General features: G+C 40.1%; 1 protein-coding gene across 2 annotated transcripts in view; it reads left to right on the top strand.

Annotated features, from left to right (window-relative positions):
• znf704 (zinc finger protein 704) overlaps positions 1-19,635 on the top strand; it is a 60,926-nt gene extending 41,291 nt beyond the window's left edge. For both annotated transcript variants that reach the window (XM_084739908.1, XM_084739906.1), the window contains exons 3-9: positions 8,174-8,277; positions 9,687-9,964; positions 13,805-13,905; positions 14,369-14,663; positions 16,111-16,245; positions 16,327-16,418; positions 17,973-19,635. In XM_084739908.1, coding sequence (XP_084596034.1) covers positions 8,174-8,277; positions 9,687-9,964; positions 13,805-13,905; positions 14,369-14,663; positions 16,111-16,245; positions 16,327-16,418; positions 17,973-18,087 — 1,120 coding nt within the window. In that variant the 3' untranslated portion in view covers positions 18,088-19,635. The remainder of the gene's footprint in view (positions 1-8,173; positions 8,278-9,686; positions 9,965-13,804; positions 13,906-14,368; positions 14,664-16,110; positions 16,246-16,326; positions 16,419-17,972) is intronic.
• Positions 19,636-25,711: the final 6,076 nt, after the last annotated feature.

Below are 25,711 nucleotides of genomic sequence, written 5' to 3'. Positions count from 1 at the left end.
TTCATCACTGTTGAGGCATCCTTTAGCAAGGCACTTCACTGTTCCACAGGCTGCTCTGGCCTGTACCGGGTTGTTTAGAGCTCTGAGTGAGCATAATTGTGGCAAGTGTTTATCAGACTGCTGGTGGGCTTTTTAACATCAGTTTTTCTTAAACTTTTCTCAATAATGTACTTTGAAATACTTAAATAGTTATTTCAAGTACCCCCTGACAAGTGCAAAACATTTTTGGAAGACAAAATAAAGTGTATATGAAGAGGTAAAGTACAGTGCTGTGCCATTGATATCTGCTTTATTAAACAGCCCTGTTTCTGCTTGCTTTTTCACATCCTTCTCTGTGTTTTCAGCTGTATCGTTGTTATGTTTAAAACAAAAATTTATTTCCTTGATTTCATTATTTCATCATCCAACTGGCTTCCTGCTCCCAGTGAATGTGATTGCATTTGTTGTTTTCTTCTGCGGTGGGGTTTTACAGCAGCTGACAGTGTATAGCAGTTAATTATTGCATTTATAAAAGAAATGTTGAATTAAAAAAAAAGTTTATCAAACAAATTTACATTTTTATTATAATTGCTTTAGAAATTATGCATGTCTGATATTTTTAAAATTAACATTTTAAAAAATCTGTTCAAATGTCTTGTAGTGTAACATGCAGGGAAACAGAGACAGAAGCCAAGGTGTTGTGAATTTATGATCAAGTATGATCATGATTGAAGTAAAATAGCAATTCTTTAAATTATTCAGTGTTGTTCTGGAAAAAGTTTGCCTTATCTGTCCTTAAAGATAATTGCACCTTCTAGCACTTTGTCCATCCTGAACATAAAACTTGATGAAAAACAAAAACCTGGCACATGTTTCATTGGATCACATCTACCTGTCGTACTAAGATGGCCACAGTAACTTGAACCCTTGTTATTGTCTCTCTCCCTGCCCAGTGTTTTGTTTGAAACTGGACACTGCCCGTCTGCCACAATGGTGGAGGCTTGGCCTCACACACCTACACCCTCACCCTGCCTCCTGCCCGTCTTACTTGTTCCCATGCAGGCTCTTTGTTTTGTTCAGTTCAATTGTGGTACTTAAAAAAAGGAGTTGGCACATCTGTCCAGGGAAGTGCAACAAGTTTCAACACACACACACAGACACACACACACACACACACACACACACACACACAGACACACACACACACACACACACACACACACACACACAGCCTGTTGGCAGGTTGGCAAACAGCCATATCTCCCACCAAACTCGTCAGAACCCCTGAAGAGGGAGCTGTTGTTTTACTTGTATCTTCATACCCTCACAGGGAGGAATCCCAACTCATCTATGACTCTAAATTTAACTCGTGCATTTTGTAATTTCCGTCTTCAACATGTGTTCATGATTTTGTCAGTTTTCAAAATGTTCTTCTACTTGCTCCAGTACCTCCACTGTCTCTGCTGCTCTCTGGTCCATACCCACCAGACTAAGCTTGCACTATGATCTAGTTTAGGAACTAGATCTGGTTTCAGATCTTTTACGTCAAGCTCAGTCAGGTTTGCTAGATGTAAAGATACGTTTCATTTTGTAATACAGAAATCTTATCTGACATTACTATTTTAAGACAAAAATAAAGGTAAAGGTAGTCTACACACCCACCTGTGTTTAAGCAGTGGACTGACACCAAACCATATTAACTCTATAATGTGAAATACAAATATTTAAATTCAAAGAAAGAAGAGTGTATTGTCTGCTTGAATGGATTGTCTTTTGAGTTCTTAGTCAATTGACAGAAATGAATCTGCAGCAATTTTGATCAGCAAAAAAGACTCAGCCCTCTCCTCTCCTCTCCTCTCCTCTCCTCTCCTCTCCTCTCCTCTCCTCTCCTCTCCTCTCCTCTCCTCTCCTCTCCTCATAAAAAAAACCTTATGTTGGCACTTCTAGTTGCATATGGAGGAAACACTGAAACAAAAACACATGCTAGAAGTGATGTTAGATTATTAATACTAAAGTATCGGTGTCCAGCATGTCACTATTGTCTGGCTAGTTTTAACAACTAGCCACTACATCTATCACTTTTTGCTCTTTTTATTTTATATTTGGCCTTTTCTGGCAGCCACTCCGGTGCTCTCGCGCTTCTCCCTCCCTCTCTCTCTCACACCCAGCCCGTGTCTGCTCTCATTGGCTGTAACTGCTGCATAGCTCCTTGAGTTGTTCCCGATACGACCAGATATTAAACCTGCTTGATATGTGTCTGCGTGTCAGCGAAATGCCAGAGAGCTCTCACATCTTTGAACAGCTCACATATGTAGCAATCCCCACTCATGGGGCATGCCCTGATTTTTTTTTTTTTTGTCATCTGTATCCAAAATCTGTCTGTGGACAATCAAGGCTAAAATCACAGAGTGTGGCCTAGAGCTGTGTATTGGTAAGAATGTGGTGATGTGATACGTATCATGATACAGGAGTTACAATTTAGTGTTTTTTGATATATTTGCATATATTATGATATCATGATACAGTATTTCTAAGAATTATAATATCACATTACTTAAGTGCATCGATATTTTCTTGCACCCTTAGTGTGGCCTCAGCTTTATGACTTGTCAAGAAAAACCTATTTTCCTAATTGCCAGTAAGGGCATTTAAATATGCAGTCCATGTTTTTGGTCACTTTTGGTACCTTTAACATGAAGTGTAGCACTGCATGTACCTGTGAAGTTTTCTCATAATGAGAGTGTTGTCTTTATTTGACAGGATATCTTGTAGGTAGAAAAGAGAGGAGACACACAGCAAATGGCTGGAGTTGAACCCGTGGTTGCTGCAGAGGACCTCTGTATACAGGCTGCGCACTCTACCACCTGATCTACTGAGGCACCCATGTTTGCCTTTTTCATTGAAAAAGCTCAAATAGTTCTCTGTTAATGTCAGGTGTAAATAGGATACAGGTAATTCATACTGTGAGGTGATTCTACCTAAACAGAATATGTATCAATTTAAGAGTCGGTTATCTTTTTTCAGGTCATTACAAATCCCTGGCAGTCTTTAAAAGTATTAACAGTGTTAGTAGCATCTAACAGTAATATGTTTGTTTGGCCCCTGAAGACAAACTCATTCTCCATTTATGAATAGCCAGCAGCAAGATAGCATTACATGGATCTGTTTCATGTAATCTGCATTAGTAAACAAGCTCTTAACTTTCTTGCTGTTCATCCATGATATTGTTCCTTTTAGGAAGCCTCAGGGATCAGATATTGGAGGATGTTTTATTGCAAGTTAGTGAAGTAAGAATATTAAAGCGCGTAGAGCAACACACAAACACAACAACATATGAAACTCATTTATCAGAATTCACTTACCAATCCATTAACCATCCCACCGCGTCTCCTGTGTCACATGTATCATATATTTCAACATGTCTCTCTCTAGCGCACACACACACACATACACGCACACACACACTCAGTGTATGTTAATTATAACCATAATAAGCACTTGGACGAAAACTAAGTTTGATAAGACCTCTAATGGCAAATGTGATTTGGGAAATTCCCCTTCCCACTCTCTGTTTCTCTCCCTCTCATACATCACTTCTTAATTATTAGTCTTCCTAATGTGTTTTTCTCGGATTTGCTTTTTCACATTTTAAGACAGACAAAAGCACCCAGTAATAATTGTCTGCCACTGTTGCCATGAAGATAATATCTACAGTCACATGATGGCCTCCCAAGGTGACCAGGAAGTGGTTTTACAGCAACGTAGGGTGGGGGGTTATGGGTAAAAGTGTCAGTTGTGTGCTCGGCTTTATTTCTTGATTTATGTGGAGGCTGTAATGACATCATATTCAACAGTGGAAAGGGTAATAAATTAGACATCAGCTAATGGAGGCTGAGGTTCTTTCTTTGTTAGCTAACGACATTCTCTTCTCTTCTCTTCTCTTCTCTTCTCTTCTCTTCTCTTCTCTTCTCTTCTCTTCTCTTCTCTTCTCTTCTCCACATTTAATACCTTTCACATTAATGTTGAAACTGTAATTTATTCACAAAGAAATTATTGATAATAAGACACTAACTTCCGACATCTGTCCATAACTTTGATTGTAATGTAAAGTCAAGAAAGTAATTGTTTCACAGCTGTGGTCATATAGATACACGTGTTAATATATGATTGCTTTGCTATTTTACATCTGTAGTCAAATAATATTTCTAGTTAATGTTGTCCAGCTTGTATTAGATCACTGGTCTGTTACAGATTGATCAGAACAGTTCGCGTTCTTTCTTACCTATTGCTGTATTGTTTTTATACATATGCAACATAGGAGTCAAGTGTAGCATTTATTACATTTTATGCAAATGTTTAGAAAACAAAATTGACTAGAACAAGTTGCAAACTTTTTCATATCAGGGACTAGTAGATGCACATTAGCCCATGGACCAACAGTTGATGAGGGAAAGTGCATACAGTTTGCAACCTTACTTTATCAGTGATCAAACCAGGATCACTACAAATTACAATCCAAAAAATGTGATTAAATAAATTACAGCGTATAAGTTTATTCATACAACTGCTGTGTGATCTGATTCAGTTTTATGAAACTGAAACGACCCAAAAATAACTCAAAAATCCTCCAAAAGCCTGTTCTTGCTCAGAATAGAACTTTGGAAATCCCCTTTCGCTCAATTTGCTTCTACTTGCTTATACAGGCTGTCGGCCCTCACTAGACACTAGCAGCCAAAAATAAGTCCTGACTTACTGCATCTGGAGAAACAAACAGCTGCACTGCAGTCACCAACACCATCTGAAGTTTGTGTGAAGATGTACAGAAACATAAAGACATCTGTGTTGTGGATATCAGGTGTCCATGATGTTCTTTTGTCTCATCATCTGTAAACAAATAGGATCTTGGATTGGGACATCTCTGTCACTTACTATTCGCAGAACAAACCATGAACAATTCCAGTTAGAAATGTGATTTTGGGTGGAGAAAGTCAAAGGTACATATATAGAAAACAGGAGTGTCAAAGTGTCAACCAATGCTGGGGAGCATTGCTATAAAACAAACAAAACAATTAATTAAAATTTGTTTTCAGTATAACCGCCAAAACAGTAAGTGCTGCTCTCCCTTTGCTTTAGTCACCACAGTCTTTGTTACCTAGTATGGAAAATGTTTACTCTTGGGATCGACACATGGCTGCATTTAACAAGACATGAGTCACAGTTAATACTGCAAAAGGGTTTTGAGGAGATTTCTTCTTTTTAAATATTATATCTGAGCAAAAAATGTAGCGATGTTAACATGTGTAAAATGTGAGTAAGAAACATCTCATTTAAACCACATTCAGTCACTATTTTTTCTGTTCTGTGTTAGCTCGGCACATCTGGATTTTAGGTCTTTCTTTCTTTTCTCTAGACTTGCTTAAAGCTCGGTCAGCTTGGATGTGGAGCATCTGTGCCTTAAAGCCATTCTAAAAATAAACTTGGGGAGTCATGTCTGGGCCTCGACTGGGCCACTCAACAAGTTTAACACTGTTCTTAAACCTCTCCACTGTTGGTTTTGATTTTAGAGTATTGTTAGGGTAGTGGCCTGTTAGGGTTGCCCCAGTTAAAGGAGTCTTCTGTCTTTATCAGTCTTGCATTATACAGTGAACTGCAACAAGACAGAAGAGCTTAATTAGATTCCTGTTTGTTTTGAACCTTTTGCATGTGTTTGCATTCCATCATAGGTTGTTTTTTTGCTTTACAACGTGGATAAAATGTGTGACATCATAAGGTAAAAATCTGCCAGCCATTTCGAGATACAATCACAACAGCAGATACAATCATTGCCACAAACAAGCAAACAATTGAAAAACAGAGGCAACTCACTATTGAAGCCACATGATAATCCATTGGTTGATAATATGCCAACAGAAACTGTCCTGTTTCATTGACAAAGGTCCTTTCAGACCCATCCAGCAACATATTTAGTCTAAACCACACAGTTTACATCTCTAAATACCCACAAACTTTGTTAACAAGCCAACAAAAGTTGTAATCCTCCACTTACATCTGTGTCTGGAGTTCGCATGCAGATAGAAGCCATATCTTGGTCTCAAGATGGCTGCTGCAATCTGACCTTCTGATTGACAGGAAAATTCAGATTCTCTTATATCCCTTGTTCCCTCTCTTGTTGCTCCTGTGAAGTGGAGTCATACAGCTTAGGATAAAGGTAGATTTTTAGCTCAAGTTTAAACATTTTAACTACCAGCAGGTGAGATTTTGTCCTCAATTTGAAGCAAGCAAAGCAATCCACATCTGTTTGCATGTTTTCACTGACTTATTTTGACTCATTTGTGTCACTATTGTTTTTTAATCACATTCAGTCAGAACACAACTTTAGAGATGGCAAACTTTCTCTGAATAAATACAGTTCTTTATTCTAAGGATCTAATTGGAATCGGCCATGCTCAGATAAAGAAATTGCATTGATAAGACCAGTGTAACCAGTAGATGAGTGTAAAATACAGACACAAGGGCTGATGCAAGAGAATAATTGGTGCATTATCTCCCAGATTTTGCATAACTTGCACAGGCGTCTATCCTCTCAATCCTAAGTGGGAAATTATTTTTTGACAGGTATCTGGAAAGTAAAAGATGGGTTATTTATTTCAACAGTTTGTTGCCTTGCTGACAACACACCAATTAAGATGGAGTCTAACCTACCATTTGATCTCAGCGGCTGTGAGAACTTGGTGATGGCTGATGTCATGTTTTTCTGAGGCAGCAGCAGATTTCATCATTGTAATAGAATTGACTTTGATCATTTGGTTTGCACACCCACACATCAAAGTCTCAGGAACAAAACACACACACACACACACACACACACACACACACACACACACACACACACACACACACACACACACACACACACACACACACAGAGAGAGATACACTCATGCACACACACTGCTTGTTACCTTAATAGTGAGCATGTACCATAGGTATACTGTCAGTAATAAAGCCATTGACATCTCTTTGATCACTGGTATTGCCTTTCTCTCTGAGGAATACAGGCCAGAGGATTAAGACACCTGTCTTCTACTGCTCACCAATTAGAAGAGACAAATACATGTGTGTTGTGTTTGGTTCTGTCATGGATTGGCTAGTGTGTGTACTGTGCAGCTTATGTTGATAATACAGGCTTTAGGGATTAAATACAAGATTCACATCAGTCTAGTTTAGTTTTACATTTTTTTTTTATTTTGTACAGTAGCATTTCAGCTGTTGGCTGTTGATTTTTCCAATGGTGTCCGGGTATTGCATCAGCTGCCCACAAAGGACGAAAAAGCCCTTAAACGTGTATGTAATTAGCTGCTTAAGTTGCAGACACTGCAGCAGAATGCAAAGCTGTGTAAGTTTAAGACAAAAAGGCCAGATTTTTGCCAGAAAACATCTGGCTCACTGTGATCTTGGGCTACCTTTCATGCCCAACTTTTTTTAACAATCATTTATTCAGATATAAATGATTCTACACTCATAGTAGGTTGCAACAAATACAATTACACACTACAAAACAAAGCGAATAATAAAGAAATGAAAATAAATGAATGCAATACATCTGCAAAAGTGATTTACAAGTTCTTTAAAGGTCCCAAAAGGTATGCCTTCATTTTCCTATGCCTGTTGAAAAGCATTTTTTTACATTTTCACATAATATTTATATACTAACAACACTCATGTTCTAACTAGACTCTTAAAAACAAATAAACAGTCACACCCCGTCACCCATCCATTTTTTCTTTCTTCTTTCTTTCAAAAAGGGAATTCAGCTTGATGTTGTCTGACATATTTTCTTCTTTTTTTGTTCAGTGAAATGCTCTCCCAAAGAAGTTAATAAGGTGCTAAGTGTTCTAAATAAGGGCATTAATTTAGAATATTGTACAAAACAATGAATTCTGGTCTCTTATTGAGAACAAAAAGAACAATCATCTGTAGGAATTTTGCACACAAAGACATTCACTGCCACAATGTAAAATACGCCATTTTTAATCACCAGTGTTTTTGTTAAACAGTGGTTTATATTGCTATATGTGTGTGGTGTGTGTATTGTAACCTGTTAAAATCTGTGTTTGAGCCTTACTCGGTGTGTTTGAGTGTACTGGGGGTACAAGATGCTCAGTAAAATTATCCTCTTTTTCTGTCTCCACAGACGGTCGGAGGAGGAAGTGGACATGGACAAGGTGACAGCTGCCATGGTGCTGACAAGTCTCTCCACCAGCCCGCTGGTCAGGAGTCCACCTGTCAAAGTCAACGGTGAGTATCACAACTATTAAACAATACAGTCGAGGGGTTTCTGAAAAATTCAATATGATATGCAGTATATGATATATAGACACACTTCTGTGTATATCGCATCTTTAAAAATAAAAATTAACAGAAAAAGACTCCGATCCTAAGGCTGTAATTTGTATGTTCTGCTATACACTGACTCTTCATTCCCTTGCAGCTGTTATCTTGTGAATGCATGTGGAAGCTTAGGTTGATAAATTACTGCCACCTGCTGAGCTTTAGGATTCTCTCATCAATGACTTCTGCAAATCCGCAGAAAAGCACAATGAGTCTGGATCTCTGCCACTCGTCAGGGTGGCAAAAATCCAAAGTGCCTCCGTAACTGCAATCACGTGCAAACACTTAGATCGTCAGTGCAACCAACCGGCTGCCCATTCAACCAGGCAGACATGCAGCCAACCCTCCAAACACCATGCATGTGTTTATCTCAGTCACACATACACGCATGGTCAGATGTTAAATGTACATCACATAAATCATGCACACATGCACAAAGTCAAGTTTAAATACCAACCGTACAGTTTTATCATAATGAAGTCGTACAGATGTCGCACCCATGTACACATGTTGGAGAGCCCAGAATGTGCATTTACATCAGTACACACAGTAGGTTCTCATGCATACTGCACACATAAGGAAATCTAGTCAAGCCTGGTGTCAGGGTTGACATTTATTTCCCATAATCTGCTGTATGTTGTGGAATTAGCTCTAACTCATATGGAAAGTTGTTTTCTTATCTTGATATTATTAGCTCTTCATTCAGTCTTAATTAATATAATATTTGCATAATGAAACTGAATGTATTTCAGAGCAGCTTTCTTATTGTCGGCGAGCCACTTCCACGTTTGCTTTACTAAACCAAACAAACTAGGTCTGCTCTTAACTCTGCCTCAATCACTCTGCCTCACACACAAACCTCAAAACTCACATAAACTTGTTCATGCACACTCATATACACACTCCAAAGTTTTCCCCAGCCTCAACCTTCACAACGTGAAATGCCTTTGCTAACCAATATTAAAAAGAAACGTTTCTTTGATCTAAAAAAACAAGACCTTCAAAATGTCTCAGCGGAATTATAGAACAAGAAAGTAACCTTTATTTTCTTGTGTCACAGTAAAAAGAAGTGCTGGGAGGCTCTTTTTGTGTGATGTGCAAATAAAGCTGTCTGAACTTAATTGAATGTCTTGATCTCCCATCATTGACACAGGAACACCCACACGTTTTGTTGTGGTTGTATCATCCATAAAGATGCCTGAAGAAGTTGGATTTAGTGTGATGTAGTGATTTACTCTCACGCTCTTCCTTTCTATGTTGTTGTTCTTTTAACCATCCCCGATCCTCTCAATCTCCGTTCACCTTCATCTTCTCAGAGGGTCTGAGCGGCTCATGGAAGGACAACGGCTCAGCTGGCCCCTTCACTCCATCTAGCAACAGCTCTTCGGGGGGTTACTGGAGCTGGTCTGCCCCCAGTGACCAGTCCAACCCGTCGACACCTTCCCCACCACTCTCTGCCGACAGCTTCAAGCCCTTTCGTGTGCCCAGTCTCGGCGGTGTGGGACCTGGCCCTGCAGGGCCAGAAGACCCCAGCCTGGACGATCAGGATGGCAGCAGCCTGCTCTTCGATGAGCCCATCCCTCGCAAGCGCAAGGTAAATACTGTAGACCATATCTGTGTTAAAGCCCGAAAGGAAGGGCAAGTTCTGCTTCTGTATGCTGAAGTTCAAGGCATATCTACTATTGAAAAACCTATAAGCATACACAAGTTGATATGTCCACCCCGAAACACCAGATCTTAAAAAAAAACAACAAACGGCAAACATTGTAAATGTCACATCTGTAAGATAAGTACAATTTAATCCACCATTTCTGAGTCTTGTTCCAGATTTAGTTGTTCTCATTCAAATGTTTTCTGTTTCTGTTGTCACACAGTTGAATGAGCACAAAACAGTGATTTAATTACAGCTTTAAATGCCACCCCTTAACCAGGTAATCAATGACTCAACTTTTTCATACACACTCATATACACGCTCAAAGTTTTCCCCAGCCTCAACCTTCCCAAAGTGAAATGCCTTTGGTAGCCGATATGCAAAATTAACACTAAAACAAAAGGGCGGCATTCTCAGATTTATCTGCTCTACTCAGTATTTGTAGAAGATTTGTTCTGGTGTTTGAGAAATGCAGTGTGAGCAAAGGTTTGGTATGGAGAGAAGGACGAAGTGTAAGGGATGCATTTTCAGATTATTACTACTATTGTACGATTATTACTATTTTAATAATGGACAAGGTCTCAATAGCTTTTAGAGTAAGGTATTTTCTTTTTGGCTACAAGTTCCAATTAAACTGGACATTTACCACCTCAGTCATCAGATTTTCTAGGAAATAAAAGTTGTATTGTGATCATGACCTTATGTGCCTTAGAGGGCTTGGAAGCAGTCCTAACAGTACTGTGCAGTGAGACTTCTTTTATTTCAGAGTGGAGCTGTCATACAGTCACATATTAAAGGGGTTTAAAAAGAGAACAGCAGCAGTTCTCCTGATAACAGGCAGACCTCTCAACAAGAAAAGGGTCGGCGTCTTGTCTCTGATGTGCTGTCAGATGTACACGAGCCGGTTGATTCTTCAACACTTTGTGATATTAATGACTGAGAGGTTATGGATGGAGTTTATCTTCTGACTGACTGATTGGCAGAGATGAAAATGCGACAGGAAAGGACACACCGCAGCCTCTTGCTCCAGCGGTGGTTTTGTCTTTGCTTGCCCGGATGTTGTGAGCACAGAACACAGACACACAGTTTCTTTCTCACCCATCATTTTGGCTGGTCTCATTTCTACACACCACTGACAGCTCATCACATCCACAGCTCAGTGTCACTCTCATTATTTTTTCAGATGTATACTGCTTTGCTCTCCTTTATCTCCCTCTCTGCTTATCAGCACTTCTACTCACTGGTTCGTCATTCGCTGTCAGTATCATCCATCTATCCCTCCTTTCTCTCTTCTCTCCCTCTTTTTTTCCCCACTTCCTCTCCCCTCGCTCTGTACTGTATGTGTGTGTCCTCCCCAGACATTTGCCCTTCATAATTACTTCTCAGCCTTCGCATGCAGCCACTCTGCAACGGCGGTAATAATTTTAATACCGGCTACAGCAAACATAAAGATCCTGCTGGCTTTGTGTCGCCTCAAAAAATCGATAAAAGACTCTTGGGTGAGCACCACATCGACACACCGAACTGTATTAATTGGGGACTTATCACAGAGAAGGGCATGGAGAGGGAGCAGAGACATTTAGGAGTGGGGTAAGAGGTTATGGATGAAGAATTAAAGGGAGAGTAACAGGGATTACAGGAAAAAAAGGAAGAGAATAGAGAGAAAAATAGATTCTCTAATAGCTTGGATAACAATGTAGTTGACTTACATAAATATACACACGTGCCATATGTATGATGCCAAGGTTTCATGTGAAATTATCTACATGCTCCTCTTGTGCTTCTTTCTTGGCAAGACAATTCCGTTTGGAGCTCTCCATTTAATTAACTGTGAAATGCTTCCTTTAAAGGGAATAACACACACACACACACACACACACACACACACACACACACACACACACACACACACACACACACACACTGAACAGGCTTTTGTTACCCAAAGACAAAACAATGCAAGGGGGACAGATGATTGTTGTGTGTGCATGCGTTTGTGAAGAGAGGAGGGAAATTAGAAAAACCAACATGTTGTCAAAATTAAATCAGCCCCCTCAACAATAGTTTGACAGACAGGCCCATAAAAGCGTTCATAATGGCTCCGAGCGGTGCAAGCAGGAGGGCAGGGAGAAAGCTCACAGGGCTTTTTCTCTCTGTGAAAAACAATGTACAGTCTCTCCAGGAGGCCAGCAGTGTAATTACAGTAGACGGATAAAAGATACAGGAGCCTTACCAGCTCACAGCCAAAGAAAGATTTACTGTTATTCAGCCTCGTTCTGCTCCAAGATGAATGTGTGTTCACGAAAACTGTTATAGTAAAGCTGTGTGTCCATTTTTCAAGTTTGAACTAAAACAAAGACAAAGGAGGATGTTGTGTGAAGTTGTTTAAATCCTCTGTCTTCACTATACAGTGAATAACAGTCACTTTTTTATTGAAGTGAAGTTTAACAGGATTGAAAATATGACAGGACAAACATGATCATATTTTTCAACAGCAGAATAACCACTTTAAAAATGCATCACTCTTTGCCCGTATCATCTCGCCTCTCTTTCTTTATATACACTAACATAGAAATGTATCAACATTTTTTTGTGAAATCAGAGGGACATGACATGTTGATAGTCTGTGACATGTAGAAATTTCTCAAGATATGTCAGTGTCCAGTTTCCCAGTGATGCTTTGTGTCAACTCTCTAGAAAATGCAATTGCATCATTTTCTGAAGGCGATACACCCCGGCTACTGTATCTCACCAACTCCTTCTGTCTGTGTGACACATCTGTCGTGTGCTGTGGGCGTCAGTCGCCGACACTTCAAATAACTGCTGCTTTACAATGCAGTGGCTTGTTTTGTTTGTGAGAGAGCCGCTGGAGTTCCCAGCAAAGTGAAAAACACTGAAATCTACAGTGATTTATATTTCATTAACAAGACAAAGCATAGTGAAAGAATAACAATTCAGTAAGTGGGTCAGAAATCTGCTTGTCTACAAATCTACGAACTTTAATTTATTAAAGGGATGTGAACCACAAGTTTCGTCACATTATATTATATTGATTATTAGACAACGGTAAGATATTTGCTGATATCAGATAGCTGATATAAGATGATATATGTCCATTTAACACATTCAGTTACATTTATGTCAACTCACAAAAATCTCACAAATCAGCTCAGAAACGTGTGTGTTTCCTTGTTTTTTACTGACTTGCTAGATCTACTAGCCTGAAGTGGTATTTTACCCAGGCAAAGCTGATTGTTAAGCTCCGATTTCTGTCCAGGCAACTAAATAATAAAAAATATATATGTTAAAGATAAAAAAATGACCCCCTTTAGTAAGTGCTAAAAAGAACCTCAATTACATTCACTAATCAATATGCTTGTATGTTATGAAACATTCTCCTACCTGCCTTGTAATGAGGAATAAGTTTAGCCTAATTGATGCACATTCCCTGCAGAGAAACACCAGATGTATCTTACATTCTGTAATGTCAGTTAAATTGAATGAGTGAGCAGCATGAGTTTTAGGCCGGTAAATATGAGAAAACATCTCGGGGGGCTTATCTGCCCACTTTTTTAGTGTCAGTGATAATGGTGTCAGATAAGAAAGGTCACATCCTTAAAGGAGAGGTTTTATCTCGGCAGTGATTGTCATGTACTCTGGGATTATATGAAAGCATCAAATGAACATGAAAGTAAACATAAAAGAACAACCACGTGTCTTTCATCTTTAAACCACCTGAGTGTTTGTGACTGTAGCTGCTGCACGTTGTGTCTTTCTTTCAGAACTCCATGAAAGTGATGTTCAAGTGCCTGTGGAAGAACTGTGGCAAGGTGCTGAGTACCGCTGCAGGCATCCAGAGACACATCCGCACCATCCACCTGGGGTAGGACGCACACACACACACACACACACACACACACACACACACACACACACACACACACACTGCATTCCTTTAGCTACAGTCCACTCAAAGCCTCCTTGTCACTTCCTCTCTGACCCCTCCAACCAGCTTCGTTGTCAAAACACAGATTAACGGCTGATGGATTATCACCACGGTAACACTTCCTGCTCTGGGTGCAGGCGGCGAGGTGACAGGTGAAAGGAAAATGAGCGCGGAGCAGAACAATGATATCACACATTTATACTGACATTCAATTAAACTGAGGCCACTCTGCCCGACACTGATTAACTGCAGATGATGGCGTTTAGTAGGGTGGAGGAGAGACATTAATGTTGGGGGGGGCAGGGGTCGTCTGTGATTGCATTGACACCTTTTGCTTTACGCGGCACATGTGAACAATGTGAAATTTCTCATGTTTCCCTCTATTGTCATCTGTTCGTAGGCGTAGCTGTGACTCTGACTGCAGCGACGGCGAGGAGGACTTCTACTACACGGAGATCAAGCTCAACACGGACTCGGTGGCTGACGGACTGAGCAGCCTGTCCCCTGTGTCCCCATCCATCCTCTCTCCCCCTCCTCCTCCCCCCTCTCCTCTCCCTTCTCTCAGCCAGCTGCCGGACTCACACAGACCTCCGCAGTCCTCTGACACCAAGGAGCCTCACGCCGGCGGCACCACCCCGCTCAGCCGCTCTGCGCCCAGCGCTCTCTACCTCATCCATACAGACCACGCCTACCAGGTAAACACAGACACACACACACACACACACACACACACACACACACACAGGCAAGATTAAGATCAATGCACAACACATACGGTCATACTCAACATGAAGATAAAAGGATCAATACACTTTCTGGATCAATACACACACACCACAACACACTTATCAGGCCACACACACACACACACCTATTTTCTCTCTCACACACACACACACACACACACACACACACACACACACACACACACACACACACACACACACACACACACATCACTATCAGGCTCCTCATTATCCTGATTATGTGCCACAGTGCTTACAAAAAACTAATGATGTCACAGCGACTTGTGGTCACTTGCTCCTGTTAGCAGCTGTGCTAACAGTTGTGACGTACTGACGCACAACAGTGGGTTGAACAAGTGATTGTGGCTGTAATAATGACACAACCCATCAATTTTACTAAAATTTCACATTAAACTGTTAGTCCAACATTAATATGAAAACTGCCTGTTTATATCTACATGTTTTACCAGCAAAATAAGTTGTTAGTGTTTAATCTGAGGTATTTTACAGTGTGAGCCATCAATCAATCTTCAACTTTTAGCATCAAATGAAATTCTTCCCTACGTTATGTTCAGCCTGCATATTCTATTTCACTTGGAAATGCATCACGATATGCAACTCAAATATGAAACTCAAAATACACTTTTATCTGGACCGAAATTCAACTTGAGGCTGACTTGTGTTTACACATTTGTCAGGTCAGTATCCTGTCAGTGACAGGTTTTCTTTTCAGCCTCACCGTTAAATGAGTAATATCCTATTGTTTACGATAATATTGTTAGAATTTATTATGGTAAAAAAAAAATCTTATTGTGATAATGGCAATGTTAGGGCTTGTTGTCATAGTGACTTCACACCATTACCCAGTTGTAACCAGCATGGCTGAAAGCAAAAGTAACATTGATTCTGGCTCCATGGTGGAGGGGTTAGCTCCAAAAAGGGGGGCGACTTCAGTTGCGTGGAAGTGGTTTAATGACAAAAAATTAAATCTACAATAAACCACATTTTTATATATAAGAAGTGCAAGAATAAAGTGACAGCAAAGCGACAAACTAATTTCATCCCCTTGAGCAGAACGAGAGTTGAGTACGAGGAGAGATATTTTTCAGTATTTTATATAGTTTTTGCAGAATGCCCTAAAATATCGTGATATTATTTTAAGACCATATGGGCCACATCAGCTCACCAATAGTGAAAATAAGACCTTTTTTTTAAACACAGTCTTCATTGAAAGAAAAAAAGTCAGTTAAAAGCACATGAAAAAGAACAACATGCTGTAAAAGTCATAGCTTTGAGAATAAAAAAATGCTTTGGGGAGGCTGTAGAAATACTCCATGTTCGTTCTTCCATTTGGGTATAAAATATTACCATTCTGACCTTTGACCTCTGCCCTCAGGCCACGGCTCCAGTGTCCATCCCGTCCAGCAGCAGTAACTCAGCCGGCTCAGCCTCCACCAGCTTCACTCCCACCAACAGCTCCAGCTTTAGCATCTCCTGGCAGTCGCCACCCGTCACCTTCACTGGGAACACGGTTAGGAAACGTGAAGCCTGAGCAGACGTACTGTCGTCCCATTTGGGTTCTCATAATCACACATTTGTCTGTCCTCTTCAGGTGTCCCCGAGTAAAAGCCAGGGCTTCGGTGAACAGCGCTCCCAGACTATTGCGGTCCTCTCGTCCCCTCCCAGAGCCACCACTGCCCTCAGGTACAGGATCCTCAATGTTCGCTGAGTCGTACCTGACATTTTCTTTTCAGCTTTAATTAAGTGCTAACAAATGAAAGCACATATCAAATAATACCAATAAATGTCTGAAATCAAATATATTTTTCTACTTCAATTGAACCTTACTGAGTGAAAAATGAAATATTGACTCCCACAAATCAGCTCAATAACTTAACTTAATTAAAAATAAGTTGTTATTAGTCGCCTGAGTTCAGCCTTTGATTTGACTAATCCACTTCAATAAGGAACAAAGCTGTTTTAGAGTGTGTGATTTATGTAGTGTCTCCTGTTTACCACACTAGGACACAAATGATAACTGTTGGGCTCAACAGATGTTGATTCTTATTGAAGGGTCATTATTGTCTGTTGATGGTGGTTTAACTGCAACTAGCAAAGTTTATGTTGCTGTGAGCAACACTGGAGACTTGAAGGGAAACTTAAAGGAAAACAAATGTAGTCAAGTGAAGCAATAAATTCCTCAGTGTGTGCTATATTGACTGAGAAAAGGAGTTCCTCTGCTGGTACGTGTGGGCACTGCTGCACGGCTCTATAAGCAGGAAAACTCAGTTTTCTTGGTCAGTATAACAGCACAGTCTAACTTACATTTACCTTCAGCATTGACTGGAAATTCACAAGAAGAGTGCTGAATTTTCCCTTTATATTTATAGTCAAACATTTTGAGAAAGAGAGTTAGCCTTATCATTCTCATATCTGTACAGTAAACATGAAGCTACAGTCAGCAGCCAGTTAGCTTAGCTAAACATACTGAATCTGAAACAAGAGGAAACAGCTAGTCCAGTTCTCTCCAAAGGTATCGATCTTCTCATCTAACTCTCTGCAAGACAGCTAATTAACACGTTTACTAAAGTGTAGAGCATTTATAAACTGTTTGTGCATCCACCTCCGTGAGCATAGTGTTGCACTGCTTCCTAACTGGAAGGGATGCAAATGAGTGAGCGAACATGAGATTGTTTCAGTTTGAAGATGTCCTAATCTGCTCAGCGTGTCAGAGAACAGGCGACGTGTCGCTTGCTTGAAAACCTGCTCGCCCTGGTTCTATTTTTGCAAAGTTTCACGCACTTGCTTTGACTCCATTCTCTTTTCTTTGGTCAAAATTGCTGCTGACATACTTGATGTTTCAGTCCCTCCCATTAAAGGTTGAAAGGTGGCAAATCTGATATGATTCACAGCACCCTTTTTATAGGATTATCCTTAAAAAGGACAAGATTTGGAAGGAAAATGAGGAGCTTTTGGGAGGTACAAAAAAGAAGCAAGATTGACTTAAGAAAATTACATTAGTTATGAATAAATAACTTGGAACAACGAGTTTGCTATCTTGCTGTATGTTAGGAGTTGATATGAATTTCCCAACTCATGTGGAAGAAGTTTATTTCGATCTCTTTTAATAGAATCTCTAACAAGTGTATTTTTTACCACAGGTCTGGTGTACTATCTCTAACCAGAAGTTTCTCCGTAAAGTTAAGATGATAAATTATGGTCTTCTCCACTGTCTTATTCTCCATCTCTCCTCCGCAGTCGGAAGGTGCGTGGCGAAGGGAAGAAGTGCCGTAAGGTGTATGGGATGGAGAACCGCGACATGTGGTGCACCGCCTGCCGCTGGAAAAAGGCCTGCCAGAGATTCACCGACTGAGCATTTCCCTCGCCATCTTCGCAGCGCGCCTCACCAACAGGCCTTTTGCCAGAGAACAGGGGGAGGGGCTTCATTTTGCATGCATTTGGTTTTCTTCAGCTCAAAGTCGCAACTGTCCGTCAAGCTCCAGCTCTGCCCCTGTTGTCACCCCCCCCTCCCTCAGCTCAGCTCCGCAGAACCATTCCAGCTGTGGAAGGAACCAAAGGACAGCGGAGTCCCCTTTCACATTGCCGTCCAGGATTCCCAGTACTGCCTCGCCATTCCCATTGTTCCCAGTTTTGGGAAACCCCAGTGCAGCTAAACAGTGTAAAGAAAAAAAAATCGATCTAAAGATTTCTGTTTTTTATGTTGGGTTCAGTGTTGCATCTTTCTATGTTTTGTAAAGCTCTGGTTTTTAAATGGAAAGTCTTGTCAAAGAAGGGGTCCAGAACAAAGGCCAAAAGTTTTTTTGTGTGTTTTGTTAAAAAGAAAAAAAAAACTTTTTTATCCAAAAGAAGAATGGGCCTCTCTGCTGCAGTTTTTGAAGAACATGATGAAAAAGCATGGAGTTAAGCTCGCAGTTTTTGTTCTTCCTTCAACATCTCTTGTTTTTTTTTTTTCTTCTTGACTTTTTTTAGGTGATTTTTTTTATCACCGACATCACAGCCTCTCCTGGTTCCTCACCTGCTCTTCACTCCTGACAGCCCTGAGGGAATGTACGGCAGAGGCGGGGCGAGCAGGCTGCCGCTTAGAAAGAAAGAAAGGGAGGAATAGAGACACACACGGTGAATGATCAATGCAAAAAAGATACATTTTACAGTCAGGGAAAGCAGACGGACCATGCCAGTGATTTACCACATCAAAACAGCATTCACACACAATCAAAGCAGAAGACAGGAACTGTTTTCTATGTCACTTTTTTATCCAGTTGATTCATTTCTTTGTTTTATCAGGGATGTGATTCTAAAGAAAGCAAAAACCAGCAGCTAAAAACTTGGGGTTATACTGTATACAGCAGCACTATCTCAATAGCTTTTCTCTTTCATTACACATGACAACTTTGCAACCAAAAACTACTTTATCTTTCTCTTTATGTTTTTGGTTTTTGTTAAGGTGCCATGTTTACTGTTGTTGATGTAGTTCTCTTTTATTTTCTTTGTTCTTTTGGCGAAACCGAGACTGTTTACCTACCACCTGCTAAAGACAGAAAGTGTGTTAAAAGACCTTCCTGACAGCACTCGAAGTTTGAAGTCAGCAGCGTGCAAGGCCATAAAAAGAGAACCATCTTTCACCACATACAGAGCAGAGACAGATTGCCCTCCTCCTCAACTTTTACACCTTCCCAAAGGGAACAAAATATTTTTGTGTTTACGTACGCCACAGAGGCGCATTTTCATGATCTGTTGACCAAAGGAGGAGGGCTAAAAACCAAAAGTGAAGCACTTGCATTGTATGTGTGTAACTGAGTACTTGATGCATTTGTGGGTACTCTAGAGTTGAAAATGTTCCAAGAGCCGTTTCATTTCCAACTTAACTGGTTATAAAAGGAAGTTAAAGGGATAGTTTGTATTATTTGAAGTAGGGTGGTATGAAGTACTCATCCATAGTCAGTGTATTACCTACAGAAGATCGACACGCCCTCGTCGAAAACCACCGTTATATAAGCCAAATATCACTGTCTCCAAACCAGCAGAACTCTACAGTTGAAATCAGTAATCTTACCTTGCAGAACACAGGAGTTGTTGGTCTACAGCTGCCTCAATCTGTTAGTTGGTTTTAACTGTTGTGTGACTTCAGAGAATCCTAACTATCCTTTTTAAAACACTGACATCACACATTAACACAACAAAATGACAGATCGAGGCAGCGGAAGACCAGCAACTCCAATGTTCTGTGAGGTAAAATGACTGATTTTGCCGACAGAGTTTGTTTGGTTTGGAGAGCGCGGCACATGGCTTGTTTAACACTGGTTTCCTGTCAGAAAAGGCTGTCTGGCTACAAGTTAATAGGGTGAAAATATTCTAAAAATGGTGGACCTTTTCTAAGTTGCTGAAATACATTTTGTTACATTTTGCCCACAGCAGTTCTTTGCGTAGCTTATGTGCTTCTCCAAACTGAGGGTGTGACAATGGCCATCTACTGTAGCTAACACACCGACTGTTGATAAGCACCTCATACAAACCCACATCAGATAAATTGAACTATCCCTTTAAAGCAAATATTTGACCACCTAGACCCTGCTACTTGCCCTTTTTATGGACCTTTACTCACTCCAAGCATTTTGGAGAAGGGTGGCATGAGTTAAAAGCACTTGATTAGGTCACTGTTTTTGTTGTTTAATATGCATTACACACTTCCTGCACACTTTAGCTCTCTCATGAGAGTGGTTGTGATCGGCATGTAAACTTGTTACGAGATAATGAGTAGGATTGGTCAAAATAATGCCGTAATATGATTTGAATGTGTTTATTTGAATTCCAGCCTCTTTTTTGGCTCAACGGCGGGAAACAAAATCACAGGGCCAAATAGTTTACATATGTTCAGTCTGTTGTGATAAATGGAGCAACTCTGCTGTCACCCAGGGCTGCGTTCTTCTTTACTACCCCACATTTATGTACTCCAATTGATAGAAATATCCTAAGACCATTCACCATAATAAAGATGGACAACGGGTCTCCACTTCCTCCCACTGCGCAAAAATGAAGCCAACATATCCCATATACAAACGCTGCAATCTTGCACTGGTGACATCATTTCAGTCAGAGTCTGGTAGTGATCGGCGTTGCAGCTGTCAGTCAAACCTCTTTTTTTAGCATCAAATAAATTAAAACCAAACTGATAAAAAAATGAACACTTGGACAAACAGCAGCATGATAAAAACTATCTAAAATAGGAATTTGACATGTACTTTGATGTTTTAGTTCGGCCAGTGTTCTAGCTCAAAGCATGGAGGGGGTGGGGTTTGTTATTTATACTGCAGCCAGCCACCAGGGGGCGATCCAGATGTTTTGGCTTCACTTTTGGAAAGCGGCCACGTCTTCCATCTTTATATGTCAATGGTTGAGATAAATGTTTCCACCAATCGGCATATTGTGATTTTGTTCCTGCGTTTATTATCACCATTATAGGAAATGTTTATGAACAAAGTCTTCATTGGCATTTCTGTCACACACAGGATCATTTTACGCCAGAATTATTCAACCAACACCAGCTGATAAACTCACACACTCCCCCGTTTAATTCATAGTACTTCTGTACCTGAAAGTCGTAGCTCTGTCATGTTTGCTCAGCTGTTATTCTCTATTTTTGTCTTTTTTTGTTTTTTGTCTTTTCATGTATATATGTAGTTCTTGTATTTTCTCTAAGCTCCATGTTTATGACCACTTAGCTCGGTCCTTACATCTGCCACCTTATGAACAAGACAGGTTTGAGTGTGACATTACGTGAGGAAATAATGTACCGCTCCTCAACCTGTCGGGCTACTATTGTTTCGAATATAGAGATAGCCTTAAAGTCACTCTTTAAAAAAGATCATTGTGCTTCTTCCATGTCATGACATTGATGTTTCAGTAAGAAATATTTAGATTATCTCAAAACTGATTTGCCATTGTATTATGTGAACGTATTATTGTTTAAGAAAAGATAAATCTATATATACATAAAGAAAAAAAACATGTTTTAGATTCAAAGCAAGAAAAGAGACATTGATTTGGCTGTTTTTATTTTTATTTTTCATATATATGAATATATATATACTGTTTATGGATTGATTATGGATTTTGTTTTCATGTTCTGCTGAAGGATATTTTTTGCAGGTGTTGTAACTGTAGGAGGAAGCCCAGGAATAATCCCCAGTGCAAGCCAAGCTTGTTATGCTCTTTTCAGTGACAGTGACCCACACGCTCCCGCCTGGAGCTCCTTCACGTCACGTTCGCCACTGCTGCCGCTGCTAAGCGGTCGAAAACCACAGTTGATTAAAACCTTTATCTTATTTCCAATTCTCCTCTCCTAGTGTCATGCGAGTCCACTTTCAATTAGTTTGATTGACATCTTGGTGTGTTGTGGTCGCACACATCCTTGTGTGAACGTGATGGAGCCCCCGGCAAAGTATGCGGGCTGCCACTGAAGCACGGTGCTCTGCCCCCCCAACCGCCCCCCCCCCTACTCCTGCATTACTCCCGCTCCTCCCAAGGAGTTACACACCTTTATCAAACGGCCTGTGGCATTTCCCTGTCAGGGTGTGTGAAGGTAGAGTCCACTGTTAGGCTCCTGACGAACGCACTCATGGACGTTTTTGTTTCTCCAGACCCTGAGTGGCTGGATGTGGCTGATGTTTTTTGTTTGTTTGTTTGTTTGTTTGTTTGTTTTTTAACACCATGCACTTCCCACTGCCCTTTCTCCATCATTGTGGTGCTTCATGGATGTTTGTGTTCGGACCGTCTCCTCCATTGGTGTGTGGAAAAATCTGGCAGCCAATCGGATTGCGTCAGGGTTCTGTCCAGGAACAAGTCCCTACCACTGACATAAATAAAGATGGACAACGCGTCTCCACTGGACAAAAATGAAGCCAAAATATCCCAGATAGGAGCACTGCTATCTTGCACTGGTGGCGTCATTTGGAGCGAGAGTCTGATCAGTAAACCTGCTTTTTATAGCATCAAATAACAAATGAAAGCCAAACTTATTAGAAAATTGAACACTTGAACAAACATCAGTGTGATAAGACCTTCCTAAAATGACAAACCATTTTTGGAAAAAAAAAATTACTTGATGTCTACTTTGACATTTCAGTTTGGCCCATCTCCCATCTGCCAACATGAATGGGGTTGGATTTACAAACTATACTGCAGCCAGCCACCAGGTGGCAGTTGAGATGTTTTGGCTTCACTGTTGGGGAGCTGTCATGACATCCATCTCTATATATGTCAGTGGTTCCCACAGTCATTCAAACCATTCAGATGTTCTGGTAAGACTGGATATTTAAAGTGGCAGCATCTCCAGGCAGCTAATTTAAAAGTTCTCTGTCAATCAAGCTCATTTTGGCCACAATAAGCTAATCTCACACCTGTGTTTGGGGTGAATCCAAATGACCTTTTGGGGTGAAAAAAGGATATTTGCTGCCATATTTCTCATACCGGCCCATGAACTCTGAGATTTGTTTTTTGGACTGTGTCCTGGACTGCATTGGTGTACTTGGTCCCAATCACTGCCAATGCACAAAGATGCATCAAGGGGCTTTTCAAAGACACTTCGCCCCTACTGTACATTCTGGTGCTATGGCGTTGGCGGGGGAGAAATGGAGAGGTGCTATAATATCCCCCATGCAGTGCTGTTTCTCCCATGTGTCCGCTGATCATTATTAACTCCATTTTGTACACAATGTTATGCTGTAGAACATGAAAATAAAAACACCCTGCCTCAAGTCTACCAAGTGTCCAGACACGAGTTAGTGAGTGGGTTGCCCCAAAAACTCTGTTCTCTCTCCTGATTCCTCATCGGTTTTGATTTAGTTTTATTTTAGAGCTCATTACTGTGTCCCCATATGTAGGTCAGAGCAAAACAGATTAATTTTATAGAATATTACAACAAAAAGAAGAAATTCTTACGTGCAAGCATGGACGTACTTTTTATAGACCCAAACAACAAAAATATTTATTACTCAAACTAAGCTAATGGTTCATTTTTGTCCCTGGAAACAGCATTGACTGAATAATCTCAACTCAAGGTCCATTTACTCGCTTGTTCGATGGAGTCTTCATCAGTAGATTGACATTGTAGATGTTCTAAACATGACAAACCAGCTTTTAAGTGTGACACCAGGTCACCTGTAGTCGCATTCTCGCTCAAAATTAGAGGTGCAACTAATGATTTACTTCATTATTGTTTAATCTGTCAATCATTTTCTTGATTAATCAATTAGTTGCCTATGAAATATCAGAAAACGATGAGAAACACTGATCATTGTGTCGTCCTCTAATGCCTCGTTTTGTCCACAATTATATCCAGTTTACTGTCATAAGACTAAAGAAACCAGAAAATATTCACTTTTTTTTCTTTAAAGATGATTTAAAAATTCTCAATATACTTGGTGATTTGTTAGTTAATCATTAGCTGACAACTAATTAACTAATCATTGCAGCTCTACTCAAAATTGTGCAGAAGTGAAGTCTAACACATGTCACAGTCTTTGCAGTCTAAACCTTTAAATTCGTACCCAGCAGATGAAAATATTGCAGAGAAGTTTGGACAATTTACTTCCTTTTTGGGGAAAAAATTGGCAGAAAAGGAGAGGTCGAGACTCTTAATTTTACTCCCAAATTGCCACCCTAATGATGCCAAACAAGCCATATGCTTCACATGTTGGATTCATCCGCTTGATGTGATCATCCTCACATTAGATTAGGTGAGCTCTCGGTCCTGCAGCCCGGGCGAGGAGGGAGTGAGCAGCTAAAAACACGAGCTCAGAAACAGGCTGCCATTATAAACGTGTTCGCACAGCAGAATTAAAACTGTGCTATCAAAGAGCCACAATAGGCGGTCTTGTTGCTCTACAGAGAGTGATATGAATACTTATGAGCATTTTTTTTTTTTCTTCAAATGGAGCGGCAGGCAGCGGCTGTTCTGGCTTTTGTTCTCTGGCTGTGTTTACCCCCTCCACCGCTGCCGCTGCCTATTAAAGGGCTGAGCGTTCACCCGTGATTTATAAGCTGAATAAAACAAGATAGCATTATTCTGCTTATAAAAATCAACTCTTGTGAGTTACGAGGGACCCTCGATGTATATGTCCTCACACGCACACACACACACACACACACACACGCACATGTCATGTCCGTGCGCGGTTGTCCAGCTGAGCAGTGATGGCTTTAACAGCAGTTGACAGTTTTATAAGCATTCCTGGTTTAATGTATCTGATCCCAACTGTACGAAGGCTTATTGCATTCATTTGATGACGAAAATGCTTTAGTCTGAAATAATTAGATAATTTCTCATGTTAAAAAAAAAAACAATCAGCTCAGTTTTTTTTTTACTTAATGAGATAATTTTTCATTTTAAAAAGAGCATCTCTTTTTCTGAATTAATGAGAACATTTTTCATGAAAAAAAAAAAACTGAGCTGTTTTTCTGAATCAATTAGGTCATTTTTAATGTTCAGAGATCAGCTGCTTTTCTAAATTTCTGAGATAATTTTCAAACTTTTCCTGAAATAATGAGATAATGTTTCATTTCAATTTCAACAAAATTTTGACTGTTTTTGTGAATTAGAAAAAAACAAATAAAATTATCTCACTTATAAAGAAAAACAACCCAAAAAAAAGAGAAAAATCTCAAGTGAATGCAGTAAGAGTCCATACAACTGAGATCAATATTTTATACGTGACAAGACTTGTTTGTGACAACAAGCTGACACTTATTATACCTTATATCATCCAAGTATAGGTCAATATATGCTACAATATATACAGATTAAGCAGTACAGTACAGTATATCTAAGCTACAGTATTGGTGTGTATCAGTATATTTATGTGATATCACTGACTTTCAGACTCTCAAATTTCCTACTTATTTCCATTTTTATTTGCACTCTGTCCAGAAGTTGAAGTCAGAGTGGAGTCAGGAGGCGCCCTGAGCTCTGTGGTTGCAGA

This window comes from Lutjanus erythropterus, chromosome 16, assembly GCF_056507025.1.
Source record: "Lutjanus erythropterus isolate fLutEry1 chromosome 16, fLutEry1.hap2, whole genome shotgun sequence".
Classification (NCBI taxonomy): domain Eukaryota; kingdom Metazoa; phylum Chordata; class Actinopteri; order Lutjaniformes; family Lutjanidae; genus Lutjanus; species Lutjanus erythropterus.
The sequence above is the reverse complement of the archived record's forward strand: the minus strand, read 5'-3'. Positions and strand labels throughout refer to the sequence as shown.